We start from the raw sequence: 17,136 nt of genomic DNA on the forward strand, positions 1-17,136 counted from the left end.
CTGACATTATTTGCATTGTGCTTTAGTCATCCAAGATGTATTCACAAATTGTCATCGTATGGTACTTAGAAGTATTATAGCTAAAAAACAAAATGAATAAAAACAATGCTGTGTACACTAAACTTATTGAAAGTGGTGTTGGTTGGAATAAGAACATTTGTAAGTCGTCTTGTGATAAACTTCCGAGAATTGTGTATTCAGTGCCATAAAAATCAACCTCATGTGTTGCTACTAGTTGGATTTTTACCTGCTGCCCTGGCAAGATATAACTTCTTTTAATGGCACTTTCCGAAGGGACATTTTGGCATCAGTTATCTCCAGACTTTGTGGAATATGTACAGAATTAAACGAGAGAGAGAAAAATGTCTTTGTGTCTTTCGTGACATTGGCAACTGCACGTTTTGATTGACTTTTTTTAATCATTGAGCAACACATGTAATAATAAACTTGGACCTACGACCTACGAGTGGACAGGTTAAGCAAACATATATATCAAAATATATATCAAACATTCATGCAACTATATTCTTCACCCAATAGAATATTTTTTTTTTCTGTATCTTATTGGCAAAAATGGATATCCTCCATATTGCTACCTTATTTTGATAAATGATTAGCAATAAAATTCACAATATTAAAATAATGTTTCAATAAATGAATAAAATGGATCACAAATCAAATTTCAGTCACTGGCCCTCGATATAATCATTTTTCAACTGATGGGAAAACTCGACTCTAGCAAAACAATGTGTAAAGGTCTGCTTGCATACTGAAAAAAATCTCTGAGATTGATTTTGTTTTGTAATGTTATTAGATAAATCTATGTGTAGCGCAGTAGAATGATGTTCAGTTATGTGTGTGCTGTTTTATTTCTTCATGCCATATAACCCAAATACGCATACTAAATACATGGCCTGCCACCCACTGTGTTTGTAATTTGTTGTCCCTCCTAGTGAACAGGTTTTGCAAGCCAATAGGAAAGGTTCTAAGCCACACCCACAATTAAACACCTGATTGATAACACCCGGTGCGGCGTGTCTCTCTGTTTCCTCATTAATCCTACCTGTGCAGCCAACTGTCCCTTGAGCGGTCAGCACAGCAGAACTCGACTTTCTCCGTATGCGGTGCCTTCTTTTTTCGTTCCGATGGCGTGTCGAGAGCCAAGGGGCTCTCTGATTTTATTGTATTTTGGACTTTTTCTGCTTGCCGCCAGTACATTTTGCCAATGCTCCCAACTTGCAAGGTTGAAGACATCCGTTCAATTCAGACACAAGTCTCCACTGACTCCAAACAGAAATGCTGCTTCCTACAGTGGAAGGCTGTTGATCTTTCAGCAAGCTGACCCCCCTAACAAAGCCGCAAGTCAGATCACCAATGCTGATTCCAATTACCAAGCGGATATGGGTATGGATTTCCCTCTTTTTACAAAACATTATTTCACATTGGTTGTGAGCACATGCAGTAATCAGAATGTCATGTTTAAACTAGTGCAGGTGCATAGAATATTTTTGTCACTGGAACGTTAGGTTCAAGGTGGAGATAAAATGACACTAAAGCCACCAATGATGGAAGTGATTTCAAATGGTGAATTGTATCTTATGTACATTGCTGTATGTTTTGAATATTTGCATATGAATTGAATCCCCCCAACGAAGGTTGGGATGTTTACAGGCAACCCGATATGGAGGTTGACAGATTTTCAGACGCAGGCACAGCAGTGACGGCGGATCAGCTCATTAAAATGGATCCAAAGGTGGAATGTACAACAGACTCGATGAAACTTCAAGTCCAAGATATTTCATCCACTCCTGGATCTCTGATTTTAGTGGATAGAGGTATGTTTGTACCTTGGTCATAATCTCTTGGTATCTCAAATAGAAAATGATCCAATTTCTCACTTCTATGCGTTGTAAATGACCTGTTCAATTGAAATGGTGTCCCAGGTCATCTGTCTCCGTTGCCTCTCTCCAAGCTCCCACAAAGCTGCGGTTACACCATCAAGTCGACACCAAAAGATATGGTTTTGGTCGCTCCTTATAATGGTTGTTTCGTTGCCCTGGAGGTAAGACAAGTCTGCCAACTTTGTTGCTTGGCTCGGCAATTTTTCACAAGCACCTTGCAACAAATTTTGTTTGGAAAAGTCAGTACAACGCACGTCGGTCAAAAATATGAACAGTTTTTCGTGAGCATCTTTCTGATAACACATTTTTTATTTGATACATTTAAGTACTCTAAATGAAATCATTTTTAAAAAACTCAGCATTTCTTAAGTTTACAAATCAACAGGCGATAAGGCAGTCTAATCTTGACACATTTAATTTCCAATGAATCAAATGATGCCCATGTAAATGGCAATGTCACCATGGAAATAAATTGTTTCTAGGAGGATTCTTATGTACTACCGTTACTTTGGTGGGGCTTACCGGTGACGATGTCATGCCCCCTGATGCGACCGTCTTCATCCAGGTCACCAATGGTCACATGTCATACAGAAGGCATGATTGTGCAAACTGAATGGATCATCCCACTCTCTAAAATTCAAATAAATAGTGAGTATTAAGTAACTTCAAATAGCTTCTTCCATTCTGGGAGCTCTTATTGTTCATTTATGCCAGGGGTACTCGACATATTTTAGGTCTAGGGTGGTATGTGTAGTTAAATTATATGCTGTAAAATATTGAATCATTTTGCAGACCCAAGTTATGGTCCACAGCCCCTTGGGTAACTGGATACTCCAGTTTGAGGACAGAGTACACTAAACTGGAATAAAAATGGACTTTTTTAACTGATTGCATTGTAATTCTCAACAGTGAATGGCAAATGGGAGCTGCTAAATGCTACATTACATAAATGTGGGATCGGCGTAGTGCATCATGCCAAAGGTGTGGTCCTGTCTGTCCGCTATGGCGCCTGTGTGGAGAAGAAGGTAAAGACGACGACGGTGTTGCAACTTAAGTTTTGTTTAAAGAATATTAATGATTGACACCTTCCATTTCAGAATGGAATGTACTCTGTCGAATTGGCCGGTGAAGGAGCAACCAAGATTTCATGTCCGTCAATGGCTCCGAGTCCATCTGAACCAACAAAGTCATTAGCATCCCCAAACATAGGCTTGCATCCCTCACATTCGTTCTCTTATCCACTTTCAAGTCACTACAAACCCGTTTTGCACAACCCTGAGCCTGTTGGAAATCCAATCCAAATGGGATCCTCTCCTGGTCACGCAGAGCAGCCAGTGAACCATCTCCTTCCTGTACTGCCTGAAAATAAACCAGACAAGCCCAAACCTCCTCCACAGTCTTTCCAACCACCAACACCTGAAACTCCGTTTCATCTCTCCCCCTATCCACTTAACCCTACACCTGGCCCCGTCATAGACCCTGTACAAAAGCCCACAGTTGCTCCACATAAAACTGAAGTACCTCCAGGTCATGTGGAGAAGCCACATTATCCCTTCTTACCAAATCTGGAGTCTGAAAATAAACCAAGTGAAGGTTCAAAGACTGTTCCTTCTCGTGACTCCCCCAAGCCACAATCACCCGAAGTTCCTTCTGGTCCCTTCAAGAAACCATATTATCCATTCCTGCCAAACCCACTGTTTGAAAACAAACCAATAAAAGATACTAAGGTTGTTCACGTTTCACAGCAATATCCGGTGCCACCAAGTCGAGGTGCAAAGCCGGCCTCGCCTAAATATCCATTATACCCGCTACGAAGACCTAATGTCAAGCCTACATCTTCTCCACAGCTTCCACAAGCGCACAACCCAGGGGCACGAACGGTTAGCGCTGGTCAACAACCACTGTATCCAAACCTCTATTCATTTTTTCCTGACCCGGAAAACGAACGACGGCTTCCCCAACCACAAGAACCCGAGAAACTCCCAGGTAAAGTTCCCCAGCCAGTCACCACTTATCCTTCACACCTCATGCCAGGATTTGGTTTTAAACCAAACGAGAAGCCCATGCCAGCTCCACAACAGCCTGAAGACCCTCCAATACAAATACAGCAGCAAAAATATCTATTCACCTATCCGCTTTATCCCATGCCAAATCCTAAAAAAACAATTAAAGATTCTAAAATTGTGATCCCTCCAGTTAAAGTGCGGGAGCCAGCCTATCAGTATAGCCACCCATACCCATATCCTCTTTCTTCTTTGCCTAATACTAAAGACTCTGTCAAAAAACCTATTCTTGATCCACAAAACCCCAAAGTCCCTTCCAGTCCAGTGCATCACCACCCACCCAATCCATACCCTTATCTAGTATACCCCATGGGCAGGCCTAAAGAGTCCACCAAAAGGCCAATGCCTAGTCCACAAAAGCCTAAGGTGACTCCAGGTGCGTTAGATAAGCCAATTGATCCATACCTTTATCCCTTTTACCCTATGCCCAGTCCTAACAAACCCCCCAAAAAGCCAATGCCTAATTCACAAAAGCCTGAGGTGACTCCAGGTCAGGTGGATGAGCCAATTAAGCCATACCCCTATCCACTTTATCCCATGCCCAGTCCTGAAGAAACTACCAAAAGGCCAATGCCTAATCCACAAAAGACCGAGGTCACTCCAGGTGATGTAGATGCGCCAATTGATCCCTATGCACTTTACCCTAAACCCAACCCTGAAGACGCAACCAAAATGCCAATGCCTAATCCGAAAAACCCTAAAGCCATTCCAGGTGTTGTGGAGCAGTCAACTGATCCATACTTCAATCCACTATACTCTATGCCCAGTCCGAAAGAACCCACCGATAAACCAATGCCTGATAGACAAATACCTGGAGTCCCTTCAGGTCACGTGGAACAGCCAATTGATCCGTACCCCTATCCACTTAATCCTATGTTCAGTCCTCAAAAACCCACCCAAAAGCCAAAGCCTACTCTACAAGAGCCTGAGGGCCCTCCAAATAAAGTGGAGCCTTCAACCAACGCACACCCCTATCCACTTTATCCTCTGCCCAGTCCCAAAGTATCCGCTAAGAGGCCAGTGCTGCAACTATGGCCATTCAAGCCACAAAAATTGCCAATGCCTCCTGGACCTGTGAAGCCGGCAAGCAATCAATACCAGTATAGTTTTTACCAAAGGCTAGGTCCTAAAGAACAAGCCAATAATCCTATGCCAAATCCATGGCTTGTCAAGCCACAACAGCCTGAGGATCCACACGGGCATGTCAAGCCGCCATCTAATCCATACCCACTTCCACTTGATCCAAGGCCTAGTTCCAAAGACTCAGCCAAACACCAAAAGCCATATCCGTGGCCATTCAAACCACTAGAGCTCGGAGTCCCTCAAGGACAATTGCAGTTATCTGCTCCAACTGTATTTCCACTTTACCCTAGTTCCAAAGAACCAGCCAAAAGAACAATGCTGCGTCCATGGCTATGGAAGCCACAAGAGTCTGAGGCTCCACTGGGCCCTGTGAAGCAGCCATTCAACCACTTCTGGCATGGAAACAAATTATCTGTCAAGCCTACCAAGGCCCCTCAACCACCTGCATTTCCTCAAAGTCTATTCCAGCAGCCATACAATACCTACCTGGTTTACCCTATGCCTGTCCCGGAATTGCCCAAAAAGCCAATACCTTTCCCACAGCCCACAGACTCCAAACAGCCAGAAATCTCGGTTCATGTGCAACCACCATCTAACCCAGTCTATCCATCTAATAATGGCGCAGTTATCAAGAACCCACCTGCTCCACCGAAACCTGAGGTACCTGGCAATGTTTCTTGGCCTCTGGAATCGCAAACACCCATAAGATCAGTCGGCGCAATACATGAAAGTCCCAATCAAAAGCCTAAAGTTGAAAAACCTGAACCCATCCTACCTCCAGATGATAACATGCCTTATCCACAATGGCTGCACTCTTTAACATTACCCTCAGCCAAGGAACCACAGTCCACTAATCGTGCTGTAGTCCCCCATGGTTCAACAAATGATTGCATCAAATTATGCGCTGTTGGTTTTTCAAATTGTTGCCCACAAATTACGTTCCACCAGCATCTCTATCTCTCGTCTCCTGAACAATATGGCAAAGTGGCACGTGTAGTCTCGCAAGAATTTCCATTTGTCGCTTCCATGGCCTATTATAGACCTGGAAGTCGCACAAGTCATACGTTGCCTGCTCAAAAACCAGATGAAGAAAAATATAATCGGAAAAACCCCACAGATTCTATTCCAAATAATCGGCCTTATCACCCCCAACAAGGCGGCCGTTCTGCTTCATTATCAGAAAGTATCGCAGACAGGGTAGGAACTCCTAGAAGACCAATCTATCCTTATTTGGCTCCGAAACACAATTCACAGTATACCAAGCTGCCATTTGAGAATAGTCCAAAGTTACCAAGCCAGTTTTCCCCTCAAGTTATGCCCTTCAGGATTCGCAGTCCATTGTATACCCCTCGAGGTCAAGAGGCACAAAATAAGCAGCCCAAAAATCCTAATGGCCAATTTGCGGTCTTCAATGATCAGCCTGGTCAGAATGCAAAGTCTTCTGTCTCTCATTATCTTCAGCAGCAGAACCCAAATCCTATGCGAGCACCTGGGACATTCTCCCTTGGATCTCATATTTCCCATCTTGGGGTCCAGGAGGAGCTCGGCCCTTTTTTCCACGACTCCATGCTTAATGATGCCGAAGCAACAACTCAGAACGTGCAGCATTCATCACATCGGAATAAGCCCAAACGTGATCAGACTGGGCATTCTTCTAAGCCAAGAGGATATATACTTCTACAGCGTGGTCCACCGGGTAAAGAACCCAAAGGCTCTATGGCGTCAACTAATTTCAGGGTTCTTGACCAAAATATCCCAGTGGGTCACGTGAGCCCTCTGCATCTTCAACATGTTAACACCTGGGATTCAAAACCTCCTCAGCATGATGGACTAATCGGGTATAAGAATGAAGCGAATCCACCACGCGTTCCTGAATCAAAAGAATGAAGTTCAACAGGGATGGTAAATGATTTTAAATGTCATTTTCTCTCCTGAGCTTCATACCGATCCATCTTCTTTCTTTCAGGATTGGACCGTCGCAGTAAAAGAGCGAAGATGACATGCCTTAATTGCAAATAAACTTTTGACTTTACCTTTACGTCTTTTGCCATCGATGAAAGTTGAAAAAGGTACCAAGTCTGCCTATCTCGGAGTCGATAGAACAGGTCGCTTTTCAAATGCGCGTGGCAAATGTAAGTGTCAGATGTTCAAGGTACATACGGATGGATCAATTGGACTTGCTTCCTCTGGGCAATTGGTTGGTTTTATATGGACTGTTCATTTTGAACTTGGCACATCTCCAAATGTTTTCAACGACTGGTAGTTTAGTATACGTAGGTATGCGTGCAACTTGAATACAAGTGAAAACATTTTGAGATGAGTCTCAAACACTACAAGATTTCATGAAACGTTTTATTACAATAAAATGACAAGGTGTCATTTTCAGTTTGACACTTCAAGCCAAGGAGTAGTGGGTGTTAAATGCCACGTCGACAAAAAACATGGAAACATAGCAGTTACCTATCGTTGGAGCCTTTTAGAAGTAATACCGCTTATTCTCGTACGCTCAAAAGAATCGGACATTCCCAGGGCACCGTGGCATCAGGGGAACCGGGTCTGTAGCTGTGGCAGATGTGTCTCTCTTAACCACTGCGAGGGGAACCTCAGCACTGACGGAAGCGGATGATGTGTCAGCAGTTGGGACCGTTGCTGTAGCGTTCAACACCGCAGGGGTGGCTACCGACACCACTTCAGCAGATTCTGACGCCGACTCGGAAGATAGAAGGCCGGTAACGTGCGGGTCGTGGAGAGAAGTCAGCTTGTGGTGTCTCAGACCATGCTTTCTGGTCATGTTTTGGGTGTGCACGTGGACCGTTGGCAATGCGCGAGAAACCCCTGTGCTGTTGGCATCTTGAGGAGGCGCCTGAAAAACATGCGCCAGCAGCATTTCAGGGTCATCCAAAAGCCCAGCATTCCTAGCTAGCCATTTGAGTAGTGTTGCTGTCAACTTGGTTTAGACAAGACCACTGTATAACTCACCATAATGGCAAACATCTTGCAGTCAACTGTGTGACCAGCTCCCAGGTCATTGGCAGTGCAAATACCGCGACTCTGAGAGGATCAGGTGGACAAATGGTGCACATTTAGTGGCTTTTTTTAGGGGAATTCTTTAGCTATCTTGTATCCGCCTTCCCCAACTATTGGGTGGCCCGCAAATAAGACTGGCGATCAAGTACTTACAGCCATAACATCATTGAGCGGCACGCAGACGTCGTTAGTGCAGTTAGCCTCAGCGATCACATACTCTGCCAGATAGCGCGGTCCGCCAGAGAGAATCTAAAACAATGATTTCAATGCTTTAAGTCCCAACAGGTTGTCCGACAAAGTCAAACCTCCAGACGTAAAAGTAACTTTGGGAACCCACCTGTGTCGACAGCCTTCCAACCTCAAGCAGAGAAAATGTTTTGTTGACTGTGTTGTTGTTGAAGGTTGCCAGAGAAGCGTGCACAAAGTTGAGTGCTCCCGTGTCGTTCAGTGGAAGGAGAGTAGGACAGCCCAAACAGAGATCCTCTGTTGATTCTAAACACCGTAAATGAAAAAAAAGGATAGTCAACCGAATGTTGTTATAGACCGACGTACCCGAAAGGTGACGATACTGACAAGATAGGAGCCGTGACTTGGCCTTTTCATTTTTTTTAGTTTGGCAGATTGTGAACAATTCCTCAAAAATTAGGCTTGCAGCTGTTGCATTGTTACCTTTGCTTAATGCCAAGACAAGATGGAGTCCATCAAATAAATAAACAGATAAATAAAGCTAGCTCGCTTTCATTGTACTTGTTTTTTCTTAGTATGTACATTGTGAGTACTTTTGCCACCTCTCAATTTTCCGATGTCCGCTGTGTTTTCCAATTTCATTGAGACACACGCACACACACACCGTTTCGTATTTTACCTTCCGTCTTACACTTGAAGGCTGTGACGGTCAGCACTCCTCCAACCCTTTTCAGAACCACATCACAGTCACCTTCGACAGCCTGGTTTGAGACATATTTCAAACGAGTACAAAACCTTGATAGTATTGCAGAATAATTGTTACTATTGCTCAAGAAAACATTTGGTTTTTACTTACAGTGAGTCTTTTGGGTCGGACTGTACAGTTAGCAACAGGAGTGGGGTCCAACACGTGACAGTACGTCTCCAGGAGATCCACTTCGACAACATAGATGTCATCTTCATCGACCTGTCGCATAGGAAACATTCTGTTTTTATTCATTAAAAAAAGAATACATCAAAAGGATCATTCTGGCAACACCAGGGGTTTGCAAACACTGATTTTATTTTGTGTTAAATAAGTGTAAATTAGTCACAGATTATTTTACATTTCAAGTTTTGACGACATTTAATTGTTATAAGCTATGACATTTATTTTAGATATACAATCCAAATGATGATGCAATTTCTTTAATTACTTTAAAAAAAATCACAGGGATACTTCCAATAAATTGTTTTTTATTTGTTTTGTCAGTGGAAACTTCGATATTGACAGTTTTAATTTATTTGATTATATTTTATTGTTCTTTAATCTTGTGTGACCCTAACTTATTATTTTCAATCACTTATCCTCAGTATTGAAAACAAATGTTTTGCCTACCTATCAATTGTGGTTTAATATGTGTCCCCAACTCACCTTAGTGAGGATCTTGATATCTTCAATCCTGTTGAGTGCATATTTGTAGCCATGTGTGTGCTGGCCGTTGAGGTATTCCTGAGCCGCAAGTGCGGCTTCTTCCGCCTCAGGAGAGTCACACTCGGGCTGGCGTATACTGAGCTGAGCGCACCCGAGTGCCAGTAGTCCCAGGACCACTGTGATACGGAGTCGATTCATTTCTTTGCAGGAAGAGATAGAATATCAGGAAGGATGAGGAGGAAAAGAGAGACCGCATGCAGGCTTTGGTGTATATATATATAGTACTTTAAATGGGAAAACAGCCAAGTTAAACAAGTACTGTCCTTGCGATCATGTCACGTGTGGGTGGGTGGGTGGAACTGCATGCTGAAAGGTAAGATCAATAGTACAAAAAAAAAAAAAAAAAGTCAGGGACTTTGCCACAAGTTTTCATTTATTTATGTTCGGTGCCAATTTTGTAGAACAGGGCTCAAGATAGTAAGTATATTTGTGGTAACTTTCAGCTTGCCCTAACTGTCAACCGTGCAAGCAAAATGACTTCAATGACGAGAACGCATGTTTTGATGAGTTCATTTTTCAGTCGATCACAGACGGTGCAGACTCTTTCTCCTAAAATACTTGAATAAAACCAAGCAGTATCATGTCATTTTTAAAGTAGTGTAGTACTTTTCTAGCAATGATAGTCAACACTCCGAGTGTTTGTATTTTAAAACGTTCACTCTTAAATCAATCTCCCATCACAACTGAGCGATTTTTAGAACAGGCCTTTGACGATGATAGAAGTTTCTGTATTGAATAAACATGGCGTCGGCAATGACCCGAAACGTCTGCTGAATGTAAAAGTATGAATGGATGATGTTTACGGTGCACCCACTGAGGACAGATTGTGAGCAAGGTGCCTCAGTTATCAGTGGCTTGCGCAATAAAAAGGATGTTTGTCATGGGTGCTTATTTGAGGACAGGAAAGGGCATCGATTTAGCAACTTGCTTCACTGTGTAATATGTAACGGAGTTTAACTGAGATGAGATCATCATTATTTCAGTAATCGTACTGAATTTGTCACTTTATTGTATGTTGTAAGACTTTTCTAATCAAATCTATCTTATTTTGCACAATAAAGATGATGAAACTGGACGACAATGAATGGTTTTATGGTTTAAAAAGGATCCAATTTTGCCCGTTTCCAAGCAACCACTGAATAATAATTCGTTGTCTGGTAGAACGAAAACTTGGACTTTGGTTCTATACATTTAACAGGGAGTCCGTGAACTGAGCAAACAACAATGAGGATTTGTTGGTTTATTCAAGGTCATTCCGGTGCTATTGACTTTGCTGAGCGCGAACTGTGGTGCTCTGCTATTAGTGTGTCACAATCAGAATTTCATAGAAGATGTGGAATTCAAAGAAAACCATTTGTATTCCGACGGTGTCATGAATACGGTCTTTGCTGGGAACGTTGGCCCTGTCTAATATGGCCGCCTCGTAGGCATCTTGCCATCTTCTTTGTAGTACTACCGGTTAGTCTTCTTGCCCTAATATTATTGGACAACTTGGATCAAAACGTCATCAAAATGCGACACCCGATGTCCGAGCGCAGCATGGTAAATTAGAACACATAGAAAAGCAGTCATTTCTTGCTTTTATGTTCTTGTCGAGAAGTTAGAGTGCCTATTCTAATTTAGGAAATACTGTTAAGTCAAACTTCCTCGCCGGGGAAACGTCTGCAATACATCTATTACGACTGATGGTACGTTGTTGTAGTTTGTTTTATGTTCTTTTCACTTTACTCTGCATACGTTCGCAGACGTATTATTAGTGAGTCTAAACGTCACTCTACTATAATGAGCTCTTGTCAATTGTTTCAATTGTATTCATAAATGGGCTTCTACCCTGTCTTCCATTCACGTACTGAGGGTGCAGCGTCAGGAGCAACTGGGCGTTACGTATCTTGATCACGGACCTTTGATATACAGTTGTCCCTCGTATATCGCGGATAATTGGTTTCAAAAACCACTCGCGACAAGTGAAATCCGCGAAGTACGATCACCAACAAGAAGTACTGGCCAGGCTAACGAGTTAGCAGAAAGATGCTAATTCGCGATCGTGCTAAGACGCGAAAACAGACTTCTAAAGGAATGTAAACGAACATTTGGAGCAATACTACATTGTCCTAAAGGTTAGACACGTGTCCTCAATTTAGAAGTTTTATTTTGACTTTTAAATGTTTGTTTATTTTGGAATCAAAATCCGCGATGTAGTGAAGCCGCCATCAACGAAACGCGAAGTAGCGAGGGATCACTGTAGACTTAACTAGGGTGACACCTTTTTTTGGAGGGGGGGGGGCGGTCTTTTTTGGGGGGGCGTCATTTGTGTCATATGACACAAATGACATGGTTTCTGTATAACAATTCCATTTATTGGCCCGGATAACACAAAACAACGTATATACAATTACAAAAACATATTTACACTAACAAAAACGTGTGTACACTGACATTTTTTTGTTGTATAGTGGTACACTAATATAAAAAAGAAAAGAAATACGGCCTTTGGTGGAGCATTTGAAGAAAAAAAGGGCTCCTCTTCAGTCCTCTTGGCACCTTTATTTGCCACAGACACATAAGTGCCTGCCTTGCATGTCAAGCACTCGGCTTCATTAGTATCACGACCCTGGCGAAACCACAGGAATTTTTTTCATTCAACTCCTCCGTGAATGTGCATTTTTGTTTCGGCATTGCTTGTAAACACTCGGCCTAGACTGTACAAGTACAAGGAAAGACGTGGGTTTGGTAAACGGCTCGTCATTTAACAAAACAAACTTCCAGGCGTGTGGCGGCGTAGACTTCCAGCCACGGAGGTGGAAGAGAGCGCCATAGAATAGGACCGGGCGTGCGTAAAAGCCATGACCGAGCCCCATCCACCGTCCCCGGACAGCCACCTGGCCGAGCGCCGGCCCCCGACTTCTATCCACGGAGGTGAAAGACAGCTTCGTAGAGTAGGACCGGGCGTGCGCAAAAGCCATAATAGTTTTTCAAACCTTCTGCGTCACTCCAAATCCTTAAATCCTTCAAACTCTTCGTCCTCCGTTGTCACTTAGAAACAAAGCCGCTAATGATGCCGGTAGTACGTGGGGCCCTTCGTCATCCCGTGATCAATCTTTGTCCTTTTTGTAAGCGACCGCCGCGCCACGCCGCGTTGCGCTGCTGACGTCACTTGAAATTCAAATGACAGTAATCCCTTGCTACTTTGCGGTTCGTTTTGAGAAAAAAAACACATAAGTCGCTCCTTATTATAAGTCGCCCCCCCACCCAAACTATGGGAGAAAAAACGGGACTTAAAAATGACGGTAATCATAAAATAAGATGGCCTTACATCCCTCACCCTTCTATCCGTACAACCCAACAACCAATCCCTGTTCGACTGGTGTGGAGTGCAGCATTTTCCTTAAGTAATGGCTTTTCTCACGTTTTGTTTTCAGTCAAGAAGGAACTTTGTAATAAATGTTACTTGAGCATACCCCATGATAAATGGAGGGAGGTTCACTCTAGTCTAACTCTTCAAACTCTTCCTCCTGTAACACTCTCCAACTCTTCCAGGTGTTCCGGATAAGGAAGCTGGACTACCTTGAGCAGAAACCAAGGAATCTATGTCTTCAATCAAGGGCGTCTCACATCTCTCCAAGCGAGCTAAGAGACGTTTGTATTGTAAATTGCAGCTGTGGATGTGGCGGAAACGGAGAGAGAAGTACTTTTGGAATTTAATTGGAGGCAGAAAATTGGTGCCAATATGGCGTACCAGATCATGCCTCAGCATCAAGGCCCAATCACTGAAAAGAAAAAGACACTTTCACATGTATCCTTCACCAGTTAGAGAACAATCACAAATGAAGACCGCCACTCCTGATCCAGATCCCAAATGTGCCAGTAAAGCAAGACATTTTTCACAAACATCCTACCCTCCGGGCACCATCGTCCAAACCACAAGCATGGAACCGGAAAGTGTTGCAGAGTTTGCATTTGCTGTCCCCTCCAAAATAACACTCACTGGATTGGATTGTCATTTCAAGAAACAAAGAAACTGTGGTTGTTGTCAGAAGCTTGTCGATGACCAATCAACGCAATGCACTGCTGCCCTTCAGGAACGACTTCCAAATGCCGACACCGCAATCTTCAGCAAGCGCAAAATACCCCCTCAAAATGAAGTTGGCCTCACGGAACTGACAGACAGTATCCATGGTATTCACCGTTTTAAAAAGATATACGTATACGTTTTTATTTTCCAACCGTGTGCTGCATTTAAGTTTGAAAACAAACAGTTGCACCTGTGAAGTTCAGTAGTTCAGAGAAGGTCACCTATACAAATGATACTATTTTTGCAATTTTGCTTCACCCAAAGTCCCAAAATGTTGAGAATGGATTTGCATTGCCTGTGTTTGTAATCTCTAGAATTTCTTGATGAATTCTTCACAATGTATGGAACGTTCATCCCACTGCAAAAACGTGACGTGCTGAGACACCTGAAGAGGATGTTTAACACCAATTTCAACGAGAGGTGAATGAATATCTGAAAGCAAACAATTGAAATACTTTCTTTTAATGACACACAGGTCCACAATTACGTTATTGTTTGTTCATTCAATTTGAAATATGCCGAATTCTTTTTTTTTTTTGCAGGAGAAAATCCATCAATGAAGTTGTCAAGTGCAAAATCTCTCAAATGCGGAAACCCATTCCCTCCTTCCGAGTGGTCTTTAAGAAACACACCCTGACACTGGAGGATTTGACCACGCTGGCCTATCAGAACTGGCTCAATGACCAGGTTTCATGCGCTTAGCATCTCCAATTTCACTTTACTGAGCCGAGCAATTCTTGGAACATGCACCGTCTTTTGTTTTTCTTTCTCCTCCTGTAGGTCATAAACATGTACGGGGAATTGATTATGGAGGCTGCTCAGCACAAGGTAATCAAGGATCATTAACTTTGTTCTCATTCACTGCCCTTGATGGCTCGTGATGGAAAATATCCGGGCATAAAAGATGAGTCTTGTTGGGGTTTTTTTTCTTCTTTCCAGGTCCATTTTTTCAACAGTTTCTTCCACCGACAGCTCATGACCAAGGGTTATTGCGGTGTTAAGAGATGGACAAAGAAGGTGCTTCTTCATTCTACAAACCCTTACAAATAAATTGCTTCCATGTGGACCCATCAAAATACTAATTCCTACTTTCCTAGTGTGACGTTCATTTGGATTCATTTCCGTAAAGCATAGATCCAGGAGGAGCTAAGTTTAGCCTGGGTTGTCGGTAGACGTACTGGAGAGTCTTTGTTGTACGTCCGTACGTACGTACATAGGTACATCCTGTCCATTTTTTTACGAAATCAAACAAAGTCGTTTGAAAACATATTCAAGTGTCAGGATAATTGTTAGTGGTTCATCCACAGTTTCAACTAGAAGTACAGGCAATTGTAAAAGAAAATATTTGAATGAATTACTGCTCATGGTTTGCTTTGCTATTTCTGCCTAAATCTGCAGGTTGATTTGTTCTCCAAGAGTCTCCTGTTGATGCCTATCCATCTGGAGGTTCACTGGTGTCTGGTAGCCACAGATGTCGTGAGAAAGAAGATCTGTCTGTTTGACTCTCAAGGGAATGAAGCGCTCGACGTTGTACAGGTACAGTCCAAATTGTTTGTTGCGATTGGTTTCGCCGGCCGGTATCCCAACTGGATGTATTTTTGTTTACCGCAGAACATCCTGAACTACTTGATGGTAGAAGCTAGAGAGAAGCGACGCGCGTCTTTCATAAACGGTTGGACCGTGTCACTAGAAGAGGTATGCAATAAGCAGAACAAAACGGGGCAGAAAATTCCACCTACAGGCCACCTATTTCTGTTTTCTTTTCCAGAATGTGCCACAGCAAACCAATGAGAATGACTGTGGTGTTTTTGTCTTGGAGGTACTTTCCCCCAGTCTAGTATGCTTGACCAATATCAGCCCAGATGATTCAATCAAAAATTCTTTTTTTTTTTGTTTTTTGTTCTTCTCAGTATTCCAGATGCCTTGCCTTGGCTCAGCCACTCCGCTTTTCACAGAAAAACATACCTAGGATACGCAAACGGATCTACAAGGAGCTTTGTCAATGTAACCTTGAAGAACAGATTCAACAATGACAAACTGCTCACAAAAACCAGATGAAATTTCAGGATGGATGAAAACGGAACTTTATTTGACCTTTGTTATTTATTTAAACTTTCAACTATTATTAATTCAACTCGATTGTGCAAACGTTCAAGAGTTTAGTACGAGTGGCTTCAGAAGACGTAAACGAGAGACTGAAAGAGTTATAGAAGAGCTCATACATCGTTTTCGATTCATCCCAATATTGCATCAAATAAGAATTACAAAACCATCATTGCAGTTGCAGCTCTATTGCCTCTTGTGACGCCTCAAACGCATCTTGTCTTACGACGTAATAACCAAGGCAAGGCTGCCTTTTAGAAATGTGAAATCTGGGCCTGACTATGACCGCTTGCTTGAAATCGCATGATGTCCTTTTCCTGTTTGACTTGACCAAGTGAGCCTTAATATACGACTGCTTAACATTGAAGATTGAAGGTACTTCTTGTTAATGGCATATTGCAATAGACGCTGAGTGTTTTGTTGTATGGACGTAAAAGTGGAATCTGAAGTATTTTATTCTTTTCTTGGTCAAGTGTTACACAATTTCATAGAAATGAAAAGACATTTACATAGAGTTCTACACTTTATGGTTTTTTTTGTCTGTCATGTACACTGTGCAAGGGATGCAATGTAGCATGTTCTTTAGTTTACAGTCCAGGGGTGTCCAAACTTTTTGCAAGGAGGGCCAGATTTGATAAAGTGAAGGGGCCCGGCCGGGGGCCAATCGTTTTTTCGGACATTTTGTAACTACCGTAATTTTCGGACTACAAGTCGCACCGGAGTACAAGTTTATTATTATTATATTGCTGGTCCCCGGTCCGTGTGCCTCTGTGCTCGCCCCTCCCCTCCAGTGTGCCCATGATGAAGTGTGATGATTCTCACCTGCCTCTTGTTACCTGTTGTGTACTTAAGTCCTGTCCGCCCCTCACTCCCGGTCGGATCATTGTTGTTGTCGTCACGCTTCATGTCTTTTTGGTTCCTGTCGTTTTCAAGTCTGTTTGGGTTAGTCAGTCAGTCAGTCAGTCATGTTATGGTTTTGTTAAGTCATGTCAGTTTGCCGAGTCTGTCTTTTGAGTTCCTCCAAGAAACCAAGCTGGTCCAAGCTGCACTCGGTCGCCCTGCTCCATCCGATGGGTGACAGCCGTAAACTCGAATGTCTCACAAAACAGTCGAAACGTGCTTTAATCAGAAAGCAGGGGTCCGCATTCAAAATGTGAAGCTACGGCACCAAACACACTTGTTTTGATCCACATTCAAATGAAAGGTATTACACCTCTAAATATCACA

At 42.8% G+C, this 17,136-nt stretch overlaps 3 protein-coding genes across 4 annotated transcripts; 2 read left to right on the top strand and 1 right to left on the bottom strand.

The window, feature by feature from the left end:
• Positions 1 to 1,033: 1,033 nt before the first annotated feature.
• LOC148387968 (uncharacterized) lies at positions 1,034 to 7,085 on the top strand. The gene is made up of 7 exons (XM_088397433.1): positions 1,034 to 1,404; positions 1,656 to 1,835; positions 1,944 to 2,062; positions 2,384 to 2,549; positions 2,811 to 2,926; positions 2,999 to 6,949; positions 7,014 to 7,085. The coding sequence occupies exons 1-6, from the start codon at positions 1,146 to 1,148 to the stop codon at positions 6,932 to 6,934; spliced, it is 4,776 nt and encodes a 1,591-aa protein (XP_088253559.1). The 5' UTR covers positions 1,034 to 1,145; the 3' UTR covers positions 6,935 to 6,949; positions 7,014 to 7,085.
• Positions 7,086 to 7,385: 300 nt separating this feature from the next.
• ahsga (alpha 2-HS glycoprotein a) lies at positions 7,386 to 9,932 on the bottom strand. The gene is made up of 7 exons (XM_088397443.1): positions 9,675 to 9,932; positions 9,117 to 9,227; positions 8,940 to 9,021; positions 8,412 to 8,566; positions 8,228 to 8,323; positions 8,027 to 8,098; positions 7,386 to 7,910 (listed from the first exon to the last, which is right to left on the bottom strand). The coding sequence occupies exons 1-7, from the start codon at positions 9,870 to 9,872 to the stop codon at positions 7,554 to 7,556; spliced, it is 1,071 nt and encodes a 356-aa protein (XP_088253569.1). The 5' UTR covers positions 9,873 to 9,932; the 3' UTR covers positions 7,386 to 7,553.
• A 1,297-nt stretch (positions 9,933 to 11,229) lies between these two features.
• LOC148387970 (sentrin-specific protease 5-like) lies at positions 11,230 to 16,429 on the top strand. Of its 2 annotated transcripts, none has more exons than XM_088395553.1 (10): positions 11,230 to 11,422; positions 13,272 to 13,910; positions 14,121 to 14,226; positions 14,349 to 14,493; positions 14,587 to 14,634; positions 14,746 to 14,823; positions 15,205 to 15,342; positions 15,418 to 15,501; positions 15,575 to 15,625; positions 15,717 to 16,429. In XM_088395553.1, the coding sequence occupies exons 2-10, from the start codon at positions 13,322 to 13,324 to the stop codon at positions 15,837 to 15,839; spliced, it is 1,362 nt and encodes a 453-aa protein (XP_088251679.1). In that variant the 5' UTR covers positions 11,230 to 11,422; positions 13,272 to 13,321; the 3' UTR covers positions 15,840 to 16,429. The 2 variants fall into 2 exon arrangements, with proteins under 2 accessions (XP_088251679.1, XP_088251680.1); XM_088395554.1 differs by lacking the exon at positions 11,230 to 11,422 and adding an exon at positions 11,572 to 11,851.
• The last annotated feature ends 707 nt before the right edge of the window (positions 16,430 to 17,136 follow it).

The sequence above is a fragment of the Syngnathus floridae genome, chromosome 14, assembly GCF_059516105.1.
Source record: "Syngnathus floridae isolate MCC-2025c chromosome 14, RoL_Sflo_1.0, whole genome shotgun sequence".
Classification (NCBI taxonomy): domain Eukaryota; kingdom Metazoa; phylum Chordata; class Actinopteri; order Syngnathiformes; family Syngnathidae; genus Syngnathus; species Syngnathus floridae.